This window comes from Arachis hypogaea, chromosome 9 (genome assembly GCF_003086295.3).
Source record: "Arachis hypogaea cultivar Tifrunner chromosome 9, arahy.Tifrunner.gnm2.J5K5, whole genome shotgun sequence".
NCBI lineage: Eukaryota > Viridiplantae > Streptophyta > Magnoliopsida > Fabales > Fabaceae > Arachis > Arachis hypogaea.
The window spans coordinates 94,796,251-94,818,076 of record NC_092044.1 but is presented as its reverse complement, the minus strand read 5'-3'; the positions used below and the strand labels follow the sequence as shown (position 1 = coordinate 94,818,076).

The 21,826-nt window shown below is 37.2% G+C and overlaps 1 protein-coding gene and 1 non-coding gene across 2 annotated transcripts; both read right to left on the bottom strand.

The window, feature by feature from the left end:
• Window positions 1–8,504: 8,504 nt before the first annotated feature.
• LOC112714095 (small nucleolar RNA R71) lies at window positions 8,505–8,608 on the bottom strand. Its single transcript, XR_003159051.1, has one exon. It is a non-coding gene; the product is annotated as a small nucleolar RNA R71 (small nucleolar RNA).
• Window positions 8,609–15,050: 6,442 nt separating this feature from the next.
• On the bottom strand, window positions 15,051–17,186 carry LOC112709330 (serine/threonine-protein phosphatase 7 long form homolog). Its single transcript, XM_025761223.1, has 6 exons — window positions 17,109–17,186; window positions 16,315–16,397; window positions 15,862–16,091; window positions 15,624–15,748; window positions 15,383–15,536; window positions 15,051–15,145 (listed from the first exon to the last, which is right to left on the bottom strand). The coding sequence occupies exons 1-6, from the start codon at window positions 17,184–17,186 to the stop codon at window positions 15,051–15,053; spliced, it is 765 nt and encodes a 254-aa protein (XP_025617008.1).
• Between the last annotated feature and the right edge of the window lie 4,640 nt (window positions 17,187–21,826).

Genomic DNA, 21,826 nt, shown 5'->3' with positions numbered 1-21,826 from the left:
GCATGTCACGCGTACGTGTCGGTCGCGCCTTCGCGTCGTTTGACGATTTTCCTCTCCACGTGTGCGCATCAGGCACGCGCTTGCGTCGTTTGCGCGAACTCCAATCCATGCGTACGCGTCAAGCACGCGTATGCGTCACTGTGATTTTGTCCAAATCGCGCGCACGCGTCAGCCATGCGTGGGCGTCGCTGTTCGCTGGTTGTCTCATTTATTTCTTGTGCTCCTTCCCTTTTTGCAAGCTTCCTCTCCATTCTCTAAGCCATTTCTGCCCTATGAAGTCTGAAACACTTAACACACGTGATCATGGCATCGAATGGTATAAAGGAGAATTAAAATACACAATAAAAAGATCTCTAGGAAGCAGGTTTTCAACCATGGAATAATTTTGGGAAGGAATTGTAAATACATGCTAATCATATGAATAAGTGGGTAAAGATTTGATAAAACCACTCAATTAAACACAATATAAATCATAAAATAATGGTTTATCAACCTCCCCACACTTAAACATTAGCATGTCTTCATGCTTAGCTTAAGGAGATAAAATAAATGAGTAGGAAAATGCAAGACTCATGAAATGCAACCTATCTATGTGAATGCAACTACATGCAAAATGTTTCTACCTACTTGGTTAAAAGTAAACAAATCCTTCAAGAACAAATATGAACTGGATTTCACTAATTCAAATCACAAAATAAAGTACAAATAACTTGCAAGAAGAAAATGGCTCATGAAAGCAGGGAACAAGGAATCGAGCATCGAACCCTCACTAGAAGTGTATACACTCTAATCGCTCAGGTGTTTGAGGTTCGATTCTCTCAATTCTCTATTAATCTTGCTTTCTAAGGCTTACTCTTCTTCTACCAATCAACAAAAGTTTAATGCACAAATACACATATCAAAAGGTCTTTCAAGGGTTGTAATGGGGTTAGGGTCAAGGTAGGAATGTATTTGGCCAAGTGGACTAAAATCTGAATCCTTAATTAACTTAAACTTTTTCCACCTAACTTAAGACAATTCATGTAATTACAATGCAAGATCTAACTGCCCATTAACTATGTTTACCACACATTCATGCATCCAAAATTTAAGTACAACTCATATGCATTGATATTATTACTTAACTTGGGGCATTTTGTCCCCTTTTTTATTATTTGCTTTCTTTTCTTTTCTTTTTCTCTTTTTTTATTTCTCTTTTTCTTTTCTTAATCTATTTTTTTCTTTCCTTTTTCAATGCATATGATTAAGGTATTGAATGCATAAACAAGTTCTCAATATTTTTCACATTTTCACAGAGAGTCTAACATACTCAATTCCCAAACCAAACGTTTTCAAACCCACTTTCTCCACACTTAATTAATGAGCACTTCCACTAGTCTAAGCTAATCAAGGATTCAAATTAAGGACATTATTATTTTTTGCTTAGAGTTAGTGATGAGCTAAAGTAAAGAACAAAGGGGTAAAATAGGCTTAACATTGGTTTGCAAAGGATAATGAAAAGGTTAAGGCCATATGGGTATGTAAGCTGAGTGAAACAAGGCCTCAATCATATAATATAAGTATATGCATACATTAAACAATGGAAATATAGAATCAAGCAAGACAAAGATCACAATTTTAGAGAGAACAACACACACCAAAAATAAAATATTGGTTGATAAAATGCAACCAATCAGATAGGCTCAAAATCTCACTGGTTTTGTGTGTTCGAGCTCTAAACCATGTTCCAGAATATTATTTCTTCAAACAAGTTCAATAAAAATTTTAATTCAAATTAGTAAAATGCTATAAAAAGTTTCTTGAAAAAGAAAATATTACTTCAACCAAGGAGTAAAATATGCACAAAATCAAACAAACATGCAAATGCAACAACTATTTTAATAAAAGAAAATTTAAACATTGGTGTTGAGACAGGAAGATACTAACCCACAGAGATCGGTATCGACCTCCCCACACTTAAAGATTGCACCGTCCTCAGTGCATGCCAAGATGGGCAAGTGGACGGGTTGCTTCAACTGATACTTTTCTCCAAAGATTGTGCAGGTGGACTTGTCTGTCTTCCCATTTAGAGCTTCATGTTTCCCTTTCTCGGTGGCCATCCTGAAAGAAGAGGAAAAAGAAGAAAAGTAAGCCAACAACAAGGATAGGAAACAAATAAAATACAGTTAGGTTAATGCCAAATAATGAGAGTCTCAATTACATGGTAGCTACAACATGCAGTGAGAAAATAGTAGAAGCATACGGCATATTAATAGTGCAAGAATTGCAACAATGGAGAAGAGAGTGTGGGTAATGCAAGATAGTATAAGTGCATATCAATGCAAAAGGAATACCAGTATTATAAAAATTAGCATTAACTTATGAATAATAATACCCAATCAGAATAGAACAAGTCATGGAGCACCAGAATAATTTAAGAAAAGATGCAACAGTTGAATAAGAAAATTTTAACACCAATGGAAAAGTAATAAATTTAGAAAAGAAAATAAAAATATGCACAAAATTAAAATGCAATGAATGAAAGTATGCAAATAAATTAAGTAAAATAGAAAGAGAGTGAAGAAGGATGAGAAGTTAAAGAGATAAAGAAGTAGAAAGTAAGAAAGGATAAGGAAGAAAGAAGGAATAATAGAGAATTAAAAAGGGAGAAGAGAGAAATAGGATTGGGGAAAAGATAAGATATATGGCGCTGATGTAGTAAAACCGTGTGTCGTATGTGACGCGGACGCATAGAGCACGCGTTCGCGTGATTTCCAAAATCTTCAAGTGACGCAGACGCGTCAGTCACGCGTTCGTGTGATTGGTGATATTTTCAAGTGAGGCGGACGCGTGGGTCACGCGTTCGCGTGACTTGATTTGTGCTAGTAGCGCGAGAGTAGCCTCGCGTTTGCACAACTCTCTTTCTCCAACGCATATTGCCAAAATACATGGTGACGCGTGCGCGTGGGTGATGCGCATGCGTGAATGGCCTTTCTTTTAAAATGACGCGGACGCATGGGGCACGCGTTTGCATGGTAGGGCTTGTGCTTCTAGCATGGTTCCAGCCCCACTCCATCACAACTTGCTGCCATACACCTTTTTCCGTCAATTTTTTTGGGACACGCATTCGCGTGGGTGACGCGGACGCGTGGGAGGCCATTTTTCCACATGACATGGACGCCTCAGCGACGCAGTCGCGTGGGCGTATTTGTGCCAAAGGCACACCTCCAGCCACGCTTTCGCGTGACTTTCTGTAAAATTCTCTTCTCTTCCCAAGGCACATATGACGCGGACGCGTTGGCGACGCTGTCGCGTCACGTTCCATTTTTTTAATTTTTTTTATGCAGAATGCAGATGCTAATGCAAACATTATGAATGACACTAATGAAAATAAAATAACATAAAACTAAGAACAAAAAGGAAAGAATATACCATGGTGGGTTGTCTCCCATCTAGCACTTTTAGTTATAGTCCTTAAGTTGGACATTTGGTGAGCTCCTTGTCATGGTTGCTTGTGCTTGAACTCATCCAGGAATCTCTACCAATGTTTGGAATTCCAGTAGCCTCCGGGATCCCAAACTAGGCGCAGAAAGCCTTCAAGCAAGTTAAACCAAGTGACAAGGCCCCAAGAGTATTGATTGCTAGACTGAATTCTGGGGTCCCAAATCTTGCTTTTGCACCCGTCTTCTTGTCGAGCAATATTGTTCCATCCGGGTGGCAAGCAGTCTGAATTCTCACTGAAGTGGCCAAACAACATTCTAGACCCATTCAATTGAGCTCTACACCAACCTTTGCGTTTAAACTTTGAGCACATAATCATGTTGAACCTTGCTTGACAACTCCAACCACTAACCATCTTCCTCTTACTCTTAATGCCACAAAGAGCTCTAAGCTGACCATCTGTCTCAAGTAAAACATATTCAAGTGAGCTAATTAAGCTTAGAGATGAGAGATTTACCCACTTGAATGAAGGAATGGACGGTGATGGCTTTAGGGGAGAGGTCTCCAACAACTTTGGCAAGGTGATTTTCAGCTCCATTCCCTTGAGCTCTTCTTTGATAACTTCCACCTCTTTGCAAGCTTCTTCAATATCAACCTCTTCCTCTTGGTATATTTTTTCCAATTCAATCTCTTCTTCATTGTTCACCAAGGGCATGGGAGGTTGTGCTTCTTCTTCTTCCATCTTTATGTCAAGTCCAATGGGAGAGGATTCAAATGTAGATAAGAATTCATTAATGATTGAATCCATCTCTTGATCATCCCCTTCAAAGTCTTCAACCATGATATGCCTTAGAGGTTGTACACCCTCCTCAACATCAAATTCAAACTCCTTAGAAGGGGGCTCTGTGACTTGAGTTTCCCATGGAGGTTCCGCATCTCCTAAGTCTTCGACTACTTCTTCCTCTTCAATGATTATGACTTTCTCCAATTGTTCTAATACAAAGTCATGATGCTCACTGTCCACCGGAGTTTCTAGCTTCTTTTTCATGCTGCGTTCTTCAGTAGATTCTCTACATGAAGCCATGGGGGTTCCTTGAGTGTCCGAACGTCGGGAAGCTAATTGATTTACTACCTCAGTTAAGGCAGTCGCGAATTCTAGTACATCCCTTTTCATCTTCGCTTGCCCTTGAAGAAGACCACGAAGGATGTCATCCATTGAAGATTGGGGTGGATATGAGGGTTTATTACTTGGGAGGAAGGGTTCATGATAAGAGGGTGGTTCCTCACTCTCCATCTTTTCCACTTGTTGCACCACACACTTTAGTTCCTTGTTCTCAAATTGAGATTCTTTAGCCATGAGAGCTTCGGGTGCCATTCGGCTTACCGCTCGGTCCAATTGACGAAGGGTTGCTTGAAATTGATCCATTGTTTCTTTGAGACGATCCCTTGACTCTTGTGCTGCTTGGATATCATAAGTAGGACTATAAGGCTCTTGGATTGATGGATATGGATGTGGTGTATATGGAGGTGGTGGTTCTTTGGAGTAATTGGGTTAGAATTGGGATGGATCTATGTATGGCTCATTGATGAGCGGATAATTTATACGCTTTTTGGGATTGTTTTTAGGTAGTTTTTAGTAAGTTCAAGCTACTTTTAGGGATGTTTTCATTAGTTTTCATGTTAAATTCACATTTCTGGACTTTACTATGAGTTTGTGTGTTTTTCTGTGATTTCAGGCAATTTCTGGCTGAAATTGAGGGACTTGAGCAAAACTCTGAAAAAGGCTGACAAAAGGACTGCTGATGCTGTTGGAATCTGACCTCCCTGCACTCGAAGTGGATTTATGCATCAATTACTTTCTCATGTAAACCCTAGTAGCTAGTCTAGTATATATAGGACATTTAACTATTGTATTAGACATCTTTGATCACTTCATTCGGTCTTTTGATCATTCAGGGGGCTGGCCATTCGGCCATGCCTGAACCTTTCACTTATGTATTTTCAATGGTGGAGTTTCTACACACCATAGATTAAGGGTGTGGAGCTCTGCTGTACCTCAAGTTTCAATACAATTACTATTACTTTCTATTCAATTCTCTTTTATTCTTATTCCAAGATATACGTTGCACAACACTTTGATGAATGTGATGATCCGTGACACTCATCATCATTCTCACCTATGAACGCCGTGATTGACAACCACTTCCGTTCTACTCTAGGCCGGGTGCATATCTCTTAGATTCTCCAACAGAATCTTCGTGGTATAAGTTAGTAGATGGCGGCATTCATGGGGATCCGGAAAGTCTAACCTTGTCTGTGGTATTCCGAGTAGGATCCCGGGAATCCGGAAAGTCTAACCTTGTCTGTGGTATTTCGAGTAGGATTCCGGTATTGAATGACTGTGACGAGCTTCAAACTCCTGAAGGCTGGGCGTGATGACAAACGCAAAAGAATCAATGGATTCTACTCCAACCTGATTGAGAACCGACAGATGATTAGCCGTGCTGTGACAGAGCATTTGGACCATTTTCACTGAGAGGATGGGATGTAGCTATCAACAAGGGTGATGCCTCCAGACGATTAGCCGTGCAGTGACAGCGCATAGGACCATTTTCCCGAGAGGATTAAAAGTAGCCATTGATGATGGTGATGCCCTACATACAGCTTGCCATGGAAAGGAGTAAGAAGGATTGGATGAAAGCAATAAGAAAGTAGAGATTCGAAAGGATTCTAGCATCTCCACACACCTATCTGAAATTCCCACTATTGATTTACATAAGTATTTCTATCCCTTTTTATTTTCTATTTATTATTAATTTTCGAAACCCATAACCATTTAATCTGCCTAACTGAGATTTACAAGGTGACCATAGCTTGCTTCATACCAACAATCTCTGTGGGATCAACCCTTACTCACGTAAGGTATTACTTGGATGACCCAGTACACTTGCTGGTTAAGTTGAACGGAGTTGTGAGCTTCTCTAACAGTGCCTGGAACTCTTTTATCACAATTTTGTCCACCAAGTTTTTGGCGCCGTTGCCGGAGATTTTTCGAGTATGAACAACTGACGGTTCATCTTGTTGCTCAGATTAGGTAATTTTCTTTTCAAAAATCTTTTTCAAAATTTTTCTTTTATTTTTCGTTTTTTTTCCAAACTTTATTTTCGAAAAAAAAACTTAATAAAAAATCCAAAAAAATTAATAAAATCATAAAAACCAAAAATATTTTGTATTTCTTGTTTTGAGTCTTGAGTCAACTTTTAAGTTTGGTGTCAATTGCATGCTTTAAAATTTTTTCTTGCATTTTTGAAAAATACATGCATTCATAATGTTCTTCATGATCTTCAAGTTGTTCTTGACAAGTCTTCTTGTTTGATCTTGATGATTTCTTGTTTTGTGTTGTTTGTTGTTTTTCATGTGCATTTTTCGTTTGTTAGAGTCCATGCATTAAAGATTTCTAAGTTTGGTGTCTTGCATGTTTTCTTTGCATCAAAAAAAAAATTTTCAAAATTATGTTCTTGATGTTCATCATGATCTTCAAAGTGTTCTTGGTGTTCATCTTGACATTCATAGTGTTCTTGCATGCATCATGTGTTTTGATCCAAAATTTTCATGTTTTGGGTCATGTTTGTGTTTTTCTCTCTCATAATTAAAATATTCAAAAAATCAAAAAAATATCTTTTCCTTATTTCCCTCCAAATTTTCGAAATTTTGGGTTGACATGGTCAAAAAATTTTTAAAACTTAGTTGTTTCTTACAAGTCAAGTCAAAATTTCAATTTTAAAAAATCTTATCTTTTTAAAATCATTTTCAAAAATCATATCTTTTCAATTTTATCTTTGTTTTTCGAAAATTTTCAAAAATCTTTTTTAAATTATTTTCAAAATCTTTTTCTTATCTTTATATCATATTTTCAAAATTACACTAACAATTAATGTGATTGATTCAAAAATTTGAAATTTGTTACTTTCTTGTTAAGAAAGGTTCAATCTTTAAGTTCTAGAATCTTATCTTGTAGTTTCTTCTTAGTGAAGTAAGTAATTTTAAAATTTTTGAATTAAATCTTTTTATCTTTTTCAAAAATTTTATCTTTTTCAAAAGTTGATTTCAAAATATCTTATCTAACCTCTTATCTTCTTATCTTTTCAAATTTGAGTTTAATATCTTTTTCAACTAACTCTTTGACTTTTTGTTTGTTTCTTATCTTTTTCAAAACCACCTAACTACTTTTCCCTCTCTAATTTTCGAAAATATCTCATCTCTTTTTCAAAAATTATTTTGTTTTAAATTTTAATTTTAATCTTATCTTATCTCTAATTTTCGAAAATTACTAACCTTTTTTTTAAAAATTATTTTCGAATTTTCTATCTCTTCTCTCTTATTCTATTTAATTATTTATTTACTAACACTTCTCTTCACCTCTCTCCATCTAAATATCCAAACCCATTCTTCTTTACTCTTCTCCCCTTTCTTTTTCTACTAACATAAAGGAATCTCTATACTGTGACATAGAGGATTCCTCTTTCTTTTCCTATTTTCTTCTCTTTCATATGAGCAGGAACAGGGAAAAAGGCACTCTTGTTGAAATTGATCCAGAACCTGAAAGGACTCTGAAGAGAAAATTAAGAGAAGCTAAATTATAACAATCTAAAGGTAATCTTTCAGAAACATTAGAACAAGAGAAGGAGATGGCAGCCGAAAATAATAATAATGCAAGGAGAATGCTTGGTGACTTCACAAAGCCAACATCCAAATTTGATGGAAGAAGCATCTCCATTCCTGCCATTGGAGCCAATAACTTTGAGCTGAAACCTCAACTAGTTGCCTTAATGCAACAAAACTGCAAGTTTTATGGACTTCCATCTGAAGATCCTTATCAGTTTTTAACTGAGTTCTTGCAGATCTATGAGACTGTAAAGACGAATGGAGTTGATCCTGAAGTCTACAGACTCCTGCTTTTCCCTTTTGCTGTAAGAGACAGAGCTAGAATATGGTTGGATTCACAACCCAAGGATAGCCTGGACTCCTGGGATAAGCTGGTCACTGCCTTCTTGGATAAATTCTTTCCTCCTCAAAAGCTGAGCAAGCTGAGAGTGGATGTTTAAACCTTCAAACAAAAAGATGGTGAATCCCTCTATGAAGCTTGGGAAAGATACAAGCAGCTGACCAAAAGATGTCCATCTGACATGTTTTCAGAATGGACCATATTAGATATATTCTATTATGACCTGTCTGAATTTTCGAAAATGTCATTGGACCATTCTGCAGGTGGATCTATTCACCTAAAGAAAACGCCTGAAGAGGCTCAAGAACTCATTGATATGGTTGCAAACAACCAATTCATGTACACTTCTGAGAGGAATTCCGTGAATAATGGGATACCTCAGAAGAAAGGAGTTCTTGAAATTGATGCTCTGAATGCCATATTGGCTCAGAACAAAGTGTTGACTCAACAGGTCAACATGATCTCTCAAAGTCTGAATGGATGGCAACATGCATCCAACAGTACTAAAGAGGTAGCTTCTAAAGAAGCTTATGATCCTGAGAACCCTGCCATGGCAGAGGTTAATTACATGGGTGAACCTTATGGAAACACCTATAATTCATCATGGAGAAATCATCCAAATTTCTCATGGAAGGATCAACAAAAGCCTCAACAAGGCTTTAACAATGGTGGACGCAATAGGCTGAGCAATAGCAAGCCTTTTCCATCATCTTCTCAGCAACAGACAGAGAATTCTGAACAAAACACTTCTAATTTAGCCATTCTAGTCTCTGATCTGTCAAAAGCCACTTTCAGTTTCATGAGTGAAACAAGATCCTCCATCAGAAATCTGGAGGCACAAGTGGGCCAGCTGAGTAAGAAAGTCATTAAAACTCCTCCCAGTATTCTCCCAAGCAATACAGAAGAGAATCCAAAAGGAGAGTGCAAGGCCATTGATGTAATCAATATGGCCGAATGCACAAGGGAGGAGGAGGACGAAAATCCTAGTGAGGAAGACCTCCTGGGACGTCTCTCAAGCAAGAAGGAGTTTCCTATTAAGGATCCAAAGGAATCTGAGGCTCATATAGAAACCATAGAGATTCCATTAAATCTCCTTCTGCCATTCATGAGCTCTGAAGACTATTCTTCCTCTGAAGAGGATGAAGATGTGACTGGAGAGCAAGTTGCTCAATATTTAGGAGCTATCATGAAGCTGAATGCCAAGTTGTTTGGTAATGAGACTTGGGAAAGTGAACCTCCCTTGCTCATTAGTGAACTGGATACCTGGATTCAGCAAACTCACCTCAAAAGAAACAAGATCCTGGCAAGTTTTTGATACCTTGTACCATAGGCACCATGACCTTTGCAAAAGCTCTGTGTGATCTGGGGTCAGGGATAAATCTTATGCCACTCTCTGTAATGGAGAAGCTTGGGATCATTGAGGTACAACCTGCCTTGTTCTCATTACAATTGGCAGACAAGTCATTGAGACAAGCTTATGGAATAGTGGAGGACGTGTTAGTAAAGGTTGAGGGCCTTTACATCCCTGCTGATTTCATAATCTTAGACACTAGGAAGGAAGAGGATGATTGCATTATCCTTAGAAGACCTTTCCTAGCCACAGCAGGAGCTGTGATAGATGTCAACAGAGGTGAATTAGTCCTTCAATTGAATGGGGACTACCTTGTGTTTAAGGCACATGGCCATCCCTCTGTGACAAAAGAGAGTAAGCATGAAGAGCTTCTCTCAGTTCGGAGTCAAGAAGAGCCCCCACAGTCAAACTCTAAGTTTGGTGTTGGGAGGCCACAACCAAACTCTAAGTTTGGTGTCAAGATCCCATATCCAAACTCTAAGTTTGGTGTTGGGACTATACAACATTGACCTGATCACCTTTGTGGCTCCATGAGAGCCACTGTCAAGCTATTGACATTAAAGAAGCGCTTGTTGGGAGGCAACCCAATTTTATTTATCAAATTTTTATTTTATTGTTATTTTGTGTTTTATTAGGTACATGATCATGAGAAGTCACGAAAAAAATATAAAAATTAAAAACAGGATCAAAAATAGCAGAAAAAAATCACGCCCTGGAGGAAGCACAGACTGGCGTTCAATGCCAGTAAGGAGCATCTGGCTGGCGTTCAACGCCAGTAAGGAGCATCTAGCTGGCGTTCAACGCCAGAACAGAGCATCAAACTGGCGCTGAACGCCAGAAACAAGCAACATTCTGGCGCTGAATGCCAGTAATGTGCCTAGAGGAAAAGCTGGTGCTGAACGCCAGTAACAAGCATGAAACTGGCGTTCAACGCCAGAAACATGCTTTACATGGGCGTTGAACGCCCAGAACGTGCACCACTCGGTGTTTAAACGCCAGAATGGTGTGCAAAGGCATTTTACATGCCTATTTGGTGCAGGGATGGAATTCCTTGACACCTCTGGATCTGTAGACCCCACAGGATCACCTCAGGATCTGTGGACCCCACAGGATCCCCACCTACTATATTCCCATCTTACCTCCTAATCCTATTTTACTCTTTCCCATGTCACACTTCCCAAAAACCCTTCACCAATCACCTCAATCTCTCTTCCCATTCACCTATTCACCACTCACATCCACCCACTCTTCCCCATAAACCCCACCTACCTTCAAAATTCAAAAACATTTTCACACAACACTACCCCCTCTACTATACCTTGGCCGAATCCATCTTCCCTCACTCTCCTCCAATTTCTTCTTCTTCTTCTTCTCTTCTTTCTTCTCTTGCTCGAGGACGAGCAATATTTTAAGTTTGGTGTGGTCAAAGCATAATCTTTTTTGTTTTCCATTACCATCAATGGCACCTAAGGCCGGAGAATCCTCTAGAAAAGGAAAAGGGAAGACAAACGCAAAAGAATCAATGGATTCTACTCCAACCTGATTGAGAATCGACAGATGATTAGCCGTGCTGTGACAGAGCATTTGGACCATTTTCACTGAGAGGATGGGATGTAGCTATCAACAAGGGTGATGCCTCCAGACGATTAGCCGTGCAGTGACAGCGCATAGGACCATTTTCCCGAGAGGATTAAAAGTAGCCATTGATGATGGTGATGCCCTACATACAGCTTGCCATGGAAAGGAGTAAGAAGGATTGGATGAAAGCAATAAGAAAGTAGAGATTCGAAAGGATTCTAGCATCTCCACACACCTATCTGAAATTCCCACTATTGATTTACATAAGTATTTCTATCCCTTTTTATTTTCTATTTATTATTAATTTTCGAAACCCATAACCATTTAATCTGCCTAACTGAGATTTACAAGGTGACCATAGCTTGCTTCATACCAACAATCTCTGTGGGATTGACCCTTACTCACGTAAGGTATTACTTGGATGACCCAGTACACTTGCTGGTTAAGTTGAACGGAGTTGTGAGCTTCTCTAACAGTGCCTGGAACTCTTTTATCACAATTTCGTCCACCACTCATATGGCTCATAGGGTGGTTGATATGGTAGATAATGGTTAGGATCAGATGAGGGTGTTTGGTAGTAGGGGGCTTGTGAGTATGGTGGTTCAAAGTTATATTGAGAAGGGAGTTCATAGGCATATAGTGGTGGTTGCTGATAATCAAAAGAGTGCTCACCATAGCCATTGCCTTGATATGCATCACAGAATGGTTGTTGATAGTCCATTGGAGGTGGTTGTTGCCAAGAGGGTTGATCAAATCCTTGTGACTCCTCCCATCTTTGATTGTTCCATCCTTGATGCATGTTCTCCTTATAGCGTCCATTCCCTACAACAACATTGGAACCAAACTCATAGTGACAGGGGTGAGAATTCATAATAGCTAATAAAAATTAAAAACAAAAACAAATAAACAAGCAAAAGAAAAAATATTTACGATAACCAATAATAAGGCACACGCTTGCAATTCCCCGGTAACGGCGACATTTTGACGAACGGATTTTCTATCGATAAAGAAATTCACAAATATAATCGCATTGTAAGTATAGTTTCTAAACCAACAGAGAATCCTTTCGTGCAAAAGTTTTGGTTGTCAAAAGTAACAAACCCAGTAAAATTTATAAACCGAAGTATTCAAACCTAGGGTCGTCTTCTCAAGGAATTGCAGGGAGGTGTTCTTATTATTGGTTATGGAAAAAGTATCCTTTTTGGGTTTTTTAAATAGGTTGAACAAGAAAAGTAAATTGCAAGAAATTAAATTAATAACTAATAAAGCTCTTGGCAAGGTATGAGAACTGGAAGTCCTATCCTAGTTATCCTTATCAATTGTGATGAGAATTGGCTTTTGCTCCCACTTGGTCAACCTCTAACTATGAAGGTATGTTAAGTGGATAAATCAATTTGATTCTTCAAGTCCTAGTCAATTCCTAAGAAAAGACTAGAGTTAGGGGAATTCAAATCAATCAGCAAAGAATTCCAATTTTCAATCATCAGCTGAGTTTGATAACTCAAGTGTCACCAATTACTCAACCAAAGCTAAGAGTGTAAAAAGCTAAATTAAAATCATAAATATGAAATACCTCAAATTACAATAAATAGAAAATCAAATTAAACATGAGAATTCATAAACCAAATAGCAACATAAAGTAATCAACAAGGGAAAGTAAATAAACTAAAGTACTAGAAGAATTAAAAGTAGAAGAGAAAACTAAATAAGAAAAGCTAATCCTAAAATCCTAAAACTTAAGAGAGAGGAGAGAGCCTCTCTCTCTCTAGAAACTACATCTAATACTAAAATTGTGAATAATGAATGTTGTGTATGTTGTTAATTGAGTCTCTACATGTTTCCTAGTTTTATTATGTGTTTCTGGGCCGAAAATTAGGTCAAAACGTGGCCCGAAATCGCCCCCAGCATTTTCTGAATTTTCTACAGATCGCGCATGTCACGCGTACGCGTCGTTTGACGATTTTCTTCTCCACGCGTGCGCGTCAGGAACGTGCTCGCGCCGTTTGCACGAACTCCAATCCATGTTGTAATTTTGTCCAAATTGCGCGCACGCGTCAGCCATGCGTGCGCGTCGCTATTCACTGGTTGTCTCATTTATTTCTTGTGCTCCTTGCCTTTTTGTAAGCTTCCTTTCCATTTTCTAAGCCATTCCTGCCTATGAAGCCTGAAACACTTAACACACGGATCACAACATCGAATGGTATAAAGGAGAATTAAAATACACAATAAAAAGATCTCTAAGAAGTAGGTTTTCAACCATGGAACAATTTTGGGCAGGAATTGTAAATACATGCTAATCATATGAATAAGTGGGTAAAGACTTTATAAAACCACTCAATTAAACACAATATAAATCATAAAATAATAGTTTATCATGCACCTTTGATTAGTTGAAAACTTGCTAGTAATTGTTTCTTTTGAACGTAGAACATGATGGGTTTGTCATTATGTGCATTTTTTTGTTTAGTTATAAACTTTGATATTTGAAGTTGTTTGTGAACCTCTAATATTAAGTTATGGATAATTTATGATGTGAAATTTTAAATTTTATTAAGTTAGAAATTATTGAATTTATATATTTAAAATTATTTTAGGTTTTTTAATAATTTTATTTAATATTTAATTAAACCGGTTGAACCCCGGTCGAACCAGTGAACCACTAAACCGGTAACCTCACCAGTTCATTGACCTGTCCGGTTCTCGCAACCTTGATAAATTATGATATTTGAAAAATTGTAACTTATATCAAACTACTCTATGACATATGCGACTTTAGATATTGTCTAAACATTTTACGATATTTGAAACATTATAACTTGTCCAAATACTCCATGACATGCATAGTAATGATACATAGAATAGTTAATTGATATATAGAAAAGTTAACTGATACATAGAAAATGTTAACTACACAACAACTACTTTTTCATTGCCCACTTTACATCTTTCACAAGAATCTTGCATTTTTTGGTGGCCTTTTTGAACACAGACGGAGTGAATTGATTAGTGCTATGACATGACGGATCAACCCTAAGATTGTAGCCTTTACCTGTCTTATCTGGAGTACGTACCTCACTTGTATACAATTTAATTAAACAGACCATCCTAACATCAATATAATAAAAATAATTGACCAAACAAGTAATATAATCAAACCAACAGAGATACCATATATGAATATAATATAATCATATGACCAATAGGTAAAGCAATAATAGGACCTGCATCATCACCATCATCAGAAGCATTATTATGGGATTCTTCATCCTCGTCCATGTCCTCATCTTCATCCTCCTTGTCATCTGGTTCATCTACTAGATACTCATCAGTCTCTTATTCAAGTGTCTTAGAATTTTCTTCAATTAGACCCATTGAAACACGGTTAGGGTTTTAACTATTAAGAATTCCTCGACCACCATCACTCCTACTAGAGTCACCAGATACCAACTCTCTAGAAGCACCCGAGGAAATGCGGCATGGATGCCTCATGTCCAAGGAATACCTACCTGCCATGAAATCAGGCTGATGGCCATATTGTGCTTGGCCTACATTTACAGCTATGAACCCAAGCAACTGGCTAAAAGAAGCTCCGTCTCCTGAGTCAAACTGTGGCATACTCCAATACTGCTGATGTATTGGGTATGATAGGGTAAACTGTGTTTAAGGTACATATTGGCTTGAGGACTAAGGTTGTTCTTATGGAGGTGGAGATGGCGGTGATTGTAACTCTTGCTCTTGATTATCATCATCCATAACCTGATTACCCTCATCATTCTCTTGAACCACAAGATCTGACAAGTTCAAGTGGTTGCCATATTTTATACAGTATCAGTACATGTAAATATCTAAGGGATGCTGTGGAGGCATGGAAAGCTCAGTAAGAACGTGACGAAACCTGTTTGTCCACTGCATCACCCAAAATAAATGAGTCGTGGCTGTGTGCCAGTTAAGATTCTTAGGACCAGTTAGGACTTCTCTGTGTGTCTTGTCTAGATTCTACTCTTGATGAGGAACTCCTTGAACAAAACCGAACTGTCGCCTAAACCTATCGGTTGCATGCCACTCAATGCATTCAAAAGACACCAATGGCACCATCGCACTCCACACAACCGAGTGCATGTAGATTTCTGTAGGAATTATGTCCGGATCAACGCGATCAACAACATAAGCAACCCACACAAACTGGGAAAAATAAAGGAAACAGATGATTACAATCCAAATAACAATAACACTAAACCTGAAACAAATACTTCTTTAATGAAAACACACCTGGCCTTCCTGAAGATCATCCAAGGCCTTCCTAAAGTGATCAAGCGTAAGATATCCATAGCGTCGGTCTCCATGCTCCCAGTTACGCCACCTAATATGACTTATTTCATTAACGCAATTGGATTCTAAATATGAAGTTACCATGTAAATGTAAGATAAGGTTACCTGTTTGCAAGCAAAAAATTGTGGGATTCCCTAGGAACCGACACTAGATATGGTAGGCAGATCCAAGTCCAACTGAGCATAAGTGTTAGTGGACCATCGATTTTCTTACAATCAAAACGAGATGCCCTGCATAACGTCCTGTACAGGTGTGCTAGGCATGCTGATCCCCGACTGTACTGTTTGATACTGCCAAAATCACGAAGCAGAGGCAGAAACTTCCAGTGCACAGATGTCCCAGACTTGTCTCCAAACAAGTTCGTATCAAATAACAACATAATGTGATACTTCACGTACCTCTGCATGCTGTTTTCATCAGTCAACTGTAAACGTTCTTTTAGATCTCGAAGCCACGTCAGTTTTATGCAACTTTCTCTACAGTTCAACTTTCTCGTTGCCACCCCAAATTAGTGTAAACACTCCACCTCTAAGGCTTTAAAACTACTCATAGTCATCCTTGTGACTGAAAGACCGTCCGTCGGAAGACCAAGAATAACAGCTATATTTTCCAGTGTCACAGCACATTCACCAATCGGAAGGTGAAAGGTATGTGTGTCTGGATGCCACCTTTCGACCAGAACATTTACCAGTATTTTCTGACATTGAGCTATTCTAATATGGGAAACATGATAAAATCCAGTAAACCGTAAATGCTCCTCCCGAGTAATAATATTTTACTTCTAAATTTAATTAATAACCCTAAAAATTATTTCTAACTTACTATTAATAATAATAACTAATAGATAATTCCAATTCTTATTTAACTAATAATGTTCCACTTTAATATTAAAACTTCAAGTACAATAACATATTTATGTCAATTAAAAAGCTAACAATAAACAAATAATTATTACCAAAAAACAAATCTATTATATTTAACAAAATCAAATTATTAATCAAAATTCTCAACATTATTACAAAAAATTATACACGATTTAGTTTAGTTTATTTATTGTTACAAAAAATTATTATCATTTCTAAAATTATAATTTCTAAAATTATAATTTCTAAAATTAATTATAAAAGTTAATCAATTAATTATAATTTCTAAAATTAATACAAAAAATTCTAAAAAGTATCTTTTACTAATCTATCATATTAGTCTAACTCAAATATTATCATTCATTAAAATGTTCTCTAACTATTATAAATAAATATATTTCTAACTATTATTTAAACATATATTTCTAAATTTCTATCAATAATAATAATAATTCTGTCTATATTCCTAAATTCATTTTCTAACAACAATGATAATAATTAAATTTCTAACAATAAGAATTATAATTCTGAAATATAAAAAAATTTGAAACATAAACTTACATGATCATGATGGCAGAGATATTGTACAATATGAAGTTTAGGACGATCAACATCTCTAAATTTTTGTTTCTTTGACATTTTAATTTTTTTATAGATGTAGAGGAAGAAGAAGTTGATAAACGAAGAAGAAAAAGAGAGAATGGATGCTGGGTGGGATGAAGGTGAAAGTGACTTCAGAGGGTGGGTGTGGGTGCAGCATGGGGGTATGTTAGGTTTAAGGGGCACCGTTGCGGCGAGCTACGCATGCGCAACACATGGCGGGGATGGCACAACTCAGACCGTCCGTTTTGTCACCTTTAAATTGGACCGTCCGATAACGCAGCATCTTTTCGCACCGTCCGATTACTTCGCCCCTGACACCACATACAGGTAAAGCACGCTGTTCTCCATAACGCGGTCCTACCCCATTCTTGTCTCCATATTAAAATTAAAAAGTGTTGAATTATTAGAATATGTTTTTGGTTTTACAGATGTTGTGCTGCATAGAATTTATCCATTTCAGGAATTGTGCAATGCATGTTTGTGTTTCATTTTGTTTTGTTTTTGTCAGCTTCCTTTGGCAATTATTTTGACATTAAAAAGTGTACTGTAGAAATATTAATATATTGAGCAATAATGAGTGCTACAGAAATAAGGGATCAAGAATTTGTCATTGTTCTGCAAATCAAACCAGATCGATCAGTTCAGCTGGGTTATTTGAAAACCGATTATCAGACCGATTCGGTTGACTATATTAAACCTGTTTGCAAAAAATCAATCAGAGAACCGGTTGAATCGGAGGTTAATCGGTAAACCGATCAATTTTTTAGAAAGTTTTCGATTTGGCTACAAATTCCAAAACGCCACCGTTTTACATAAAAAAAAAAACCCTAAATCAACTACACATTACCCCAAGTTCCCACTGAAATTGAAAGAAAAACCCATTGACCCAGCTCCGCCGCCCAGAGCCACTGCAGCCCCACAGCCACGTCAACCACCACAACCACCTCAACCCCGAAGCCCCGTCGCATGAATAGGCATCGCGCGTGGAAGCTCGGCACCGTCGCAGGAGCTTGACGTCGTCTTCTCTGTTCGAGAGCGCTCTCTCCGTGTTCGCCTTGCCTCCGTCACTGTCAAGCACTTCTTCGTGCTTCCCTCGCTGCGTGACATCTCTGTTCATTCTGTCTTCATCCGTTAGCTGGAACCTTCCCTCGCCGCTGACATCTCTGCTCATTCTGTTCGTGCTTCAGGTAGGTATTCTCCTTTTCTCCATTTTGAAGTATTTACTTATTTATTTGTGTATTCTCACCTGAGTTTTGTGCTGTTCATTCTTGTGATTACTGGTTTTGAAATTTCGAATTTGTTCATGATTTTTGGTTCTGAATATATTATCTTCTGTGACTAGGAATCATTTATTTTGATTAATTACTTAATTTTGTTCATGATTTTTGTTAGCTGGATTTTGAATTTTGTTTGCTGTGACTTGGAATAATTTTATTTGTGTATTCTAGCCTGTGTTTTGTGTTGTTCATTTTTGTGATTACTGGTTCTGAAATTTCTGATTTGTTCATGATTTTTGGTTTTGAATATCTTATCTTCTGTGACTAGGAAGTAGGAATCATTTAGTTTAGTTAATTACTTAATTTTGTTCAGGATTTTTGTTAGTTGGATTTTAAATTTTGTTTGCTGTGACTTAGAATCATTTTATTTGCTGAGTTAATTTTGTTTACTTGAGTTAATTTTGTTCATGATTCGGTCAAATTTGTTTGCTGAGTTAATTTTGTTTATGGTTGTTTTTGTTGTATATTAAAGATGGAACAATCATAAAGTGATTAACCGCCACAAGACAATGCTGTCTAAGAATCCCAAACTGGTTTTTCTCGAGAAAAATCTGATCCATCTTGGCAATATTTTACTGTGATCAGGAAAATTTGATGAGTTGTGTCTTTGATTAGTTAAAAACTTGTTTGTTAATATTTCTTGTAAAAGTAGAACATTGTGTTTGTCACTATATGTGTTTTGGTTGTTTTCAGTTACAAACTTTGATGTTTGAAGTTGTATGTGAGCTTCTAATATTAAATTATGAATAATTTAAGATGTGAAATTATGAAATTTTGAATTTTATTAAGTTAAAAATTATTAAATTTATATATTTAAAATTATATATAGGTTTTTTAATAATTTTATTTTATGTTTAAGTAAACATATTGAACCTTGGTTGAACCTCGGTCGAACCAGTGAACCATTAAACCAGTAACTTTATCGGTTTATTGACCGGTTCGGTTCTCACAACCTTGGAATTTGTATGTCTTTCCAAAAATCTGTGACCTTCATTTATGTCATAATTTAATAATTTTTATATTCTGTATATAAATGACTCAAGTAATGTATATGAAATGAAGAGATTTGCATGAGTTTCCTGTATTGGTGGTAATCGTGATTTGGTCTGGCATCCTTTTTGTGTATAGAAATAGGAAAATGCTTTCACTAAAAGGAAAATAGGGATGGCTGTTTTATTTAACCATGGACTTTGTTGCTCAATTCACTCCTGGACTCCATCTTTTACAGGTAATCTTGTGTTGCGAGCATCAAAATGGTTGGAAGTGGCCATTTGGGCGCCAACGGAACAGTTGAACCATTGCCGAGGATTTTGATGCATCAGCTGTGATCAAGGAACCTATGCCACCCACAATTGCAGAAAGTGAGAACGTGAAAAGAGCTATAATACTGGGAAAAATGTTCACACACTGTGTTTAGAAGTTACAGAACCTGATGCAGATGATGAGATTACTGGGGAAAGGGATGCTTACATGGCAAGTGTATTGTCCAAATACAAAAAATCATTGACTGAAAGGACAAAACATCATTTAGGTTTGATAGCATTTGCTCTTTTAATCTTACTGCTTTCTTGATTGCATTTTCCTTGTTGCATTTAGCACAAAGCAAATGCTTCATGATAGGATATCATCGTTGCTTTTGTTTGTTCCAACTAGTATTTCTATAATTCTGCTCATTTCTATGCAACGTTCAGCCCTGTGGTTTCTGACTTGACATACAAGAAAGTTTGTTAACTTGATGGTAATACCAACCAAGCATTAGCACCCACACAATACTTGGCACAAACTTATACTACATGTTTAGCCTCACCTGCTTCCCTGTTATCCTCTGTTTGCGTAGTATTCTAGCTGGTGAGTTTTTATTGATACGTTTTTATAATTATCCAGGTGGTTTCATTTGAACGCAACAAATATAATGTAACATTTTTTTAATTTTTTCTTCAAAAAAACAAAGTGTGTAAAAATCATAATTCAGATTTGATAGTGTCGGTGCATACACACAAACTTGTTCGTTTTCCAACCAACAATGTGCGTTTTAGCTATCCTTCATTTGTAGTTGAGATTGTTTTATATGTTTAATGTTTTGGCGAAGAATGAGATGCATTTGAGGCTGCTGTGCCTGTGTGAGGAAGTAGATGAAGCATTCAATCACGTATAACAGAAGAAGTCTTCATGTCTATTACATGAAGAGTGCTTTTTTCACGAGTTAGAGGGAAACAAAAAATGTTTATGGTCCATTACAGTTCATTAATGCATCTTTATTATTCTGGCTTCCATTTTGTGCAAAAATTACCTAGAAGATGTGTAGCTTTTCAAGGCCTATATTCATTCTTTTAACTTATGGAGTTTTTAGGCTATCTCATATAGTCTTATACTCGTATGTAATTTGTGAACAATCTATGACAGGTTACCCTTACAATTTGAATTTCGACTATGGTGCACTCTCTCAACTTCAGCACTTCTCCATAAATAACCTGGGAGATCCATTCATTGAAAGCAATTATGGAGTCCACTCCCGGCAGTTTGAAGTTGGTGTTTTGGACTAGTGTGCCTGGTTACGGAAAATAAAGAAAGATGAGTACTGGGGCTATATGATAAACTGTGATACTGAGGGCAATCTCCATGGCATCCTAGTTGGGTTAGTTTTAGTTTGACTTTGTTCAACATTTTGCAAATTTGGAAAGAACACGATTATATTGTTAAATATGACATTTGCAGGAGAGAGGTCCTTCCGGATGGGATTTTGTACGCCTCACAAGAATCACATTATTCTGTATTTAAAGCTGCACGTATGTACAGAATGGATTGTATGAAGATTGTAACTCTTCATACCGGAGAGATTGATTGTAATGATTTCAAGGCCAAGCTGCTTCTTCACAAAGATAAGCCAGCTATTGTAAATGTGATCATAGGCAAGTTTCTTTATCTCTATTGCCCTTCCTCTCTTGCCCTTTTTTTTTACTTTGCTAATGTTCACTCATATAGACAGAACTTTGCAGGTACAACTGTTAAAGGAGCAGTGGATGATCTTGATCTGGTGATAAAGACACTTGAAGATACTGGATATTCACGTGACAAATTCTAAATAGAGTGGATTTTATCAATCTTTTATACACTTATTCATATGATATGCATGGTTTTACATTTTCCTTCCCAAAGTGATGCTATGATTGAAAACATGCTTGTTGGCCTTTAATTGACTATTTCTTAAATCCTCTCTTATTTCCATTCGATGCCGTGATATGCATGCTCAGTATTTTCAGAGACTACAGGGCAGGAATGGCTTAGAGGATGGAAAAGAAGCATACAAAAGAGGAAGGAAGATAAGGAATTAAAGATCTCAAGGGCGAGCAATGACGCGCACATGCAAACCACGCGCACGCGTGGTTAGGAGACAGAGCA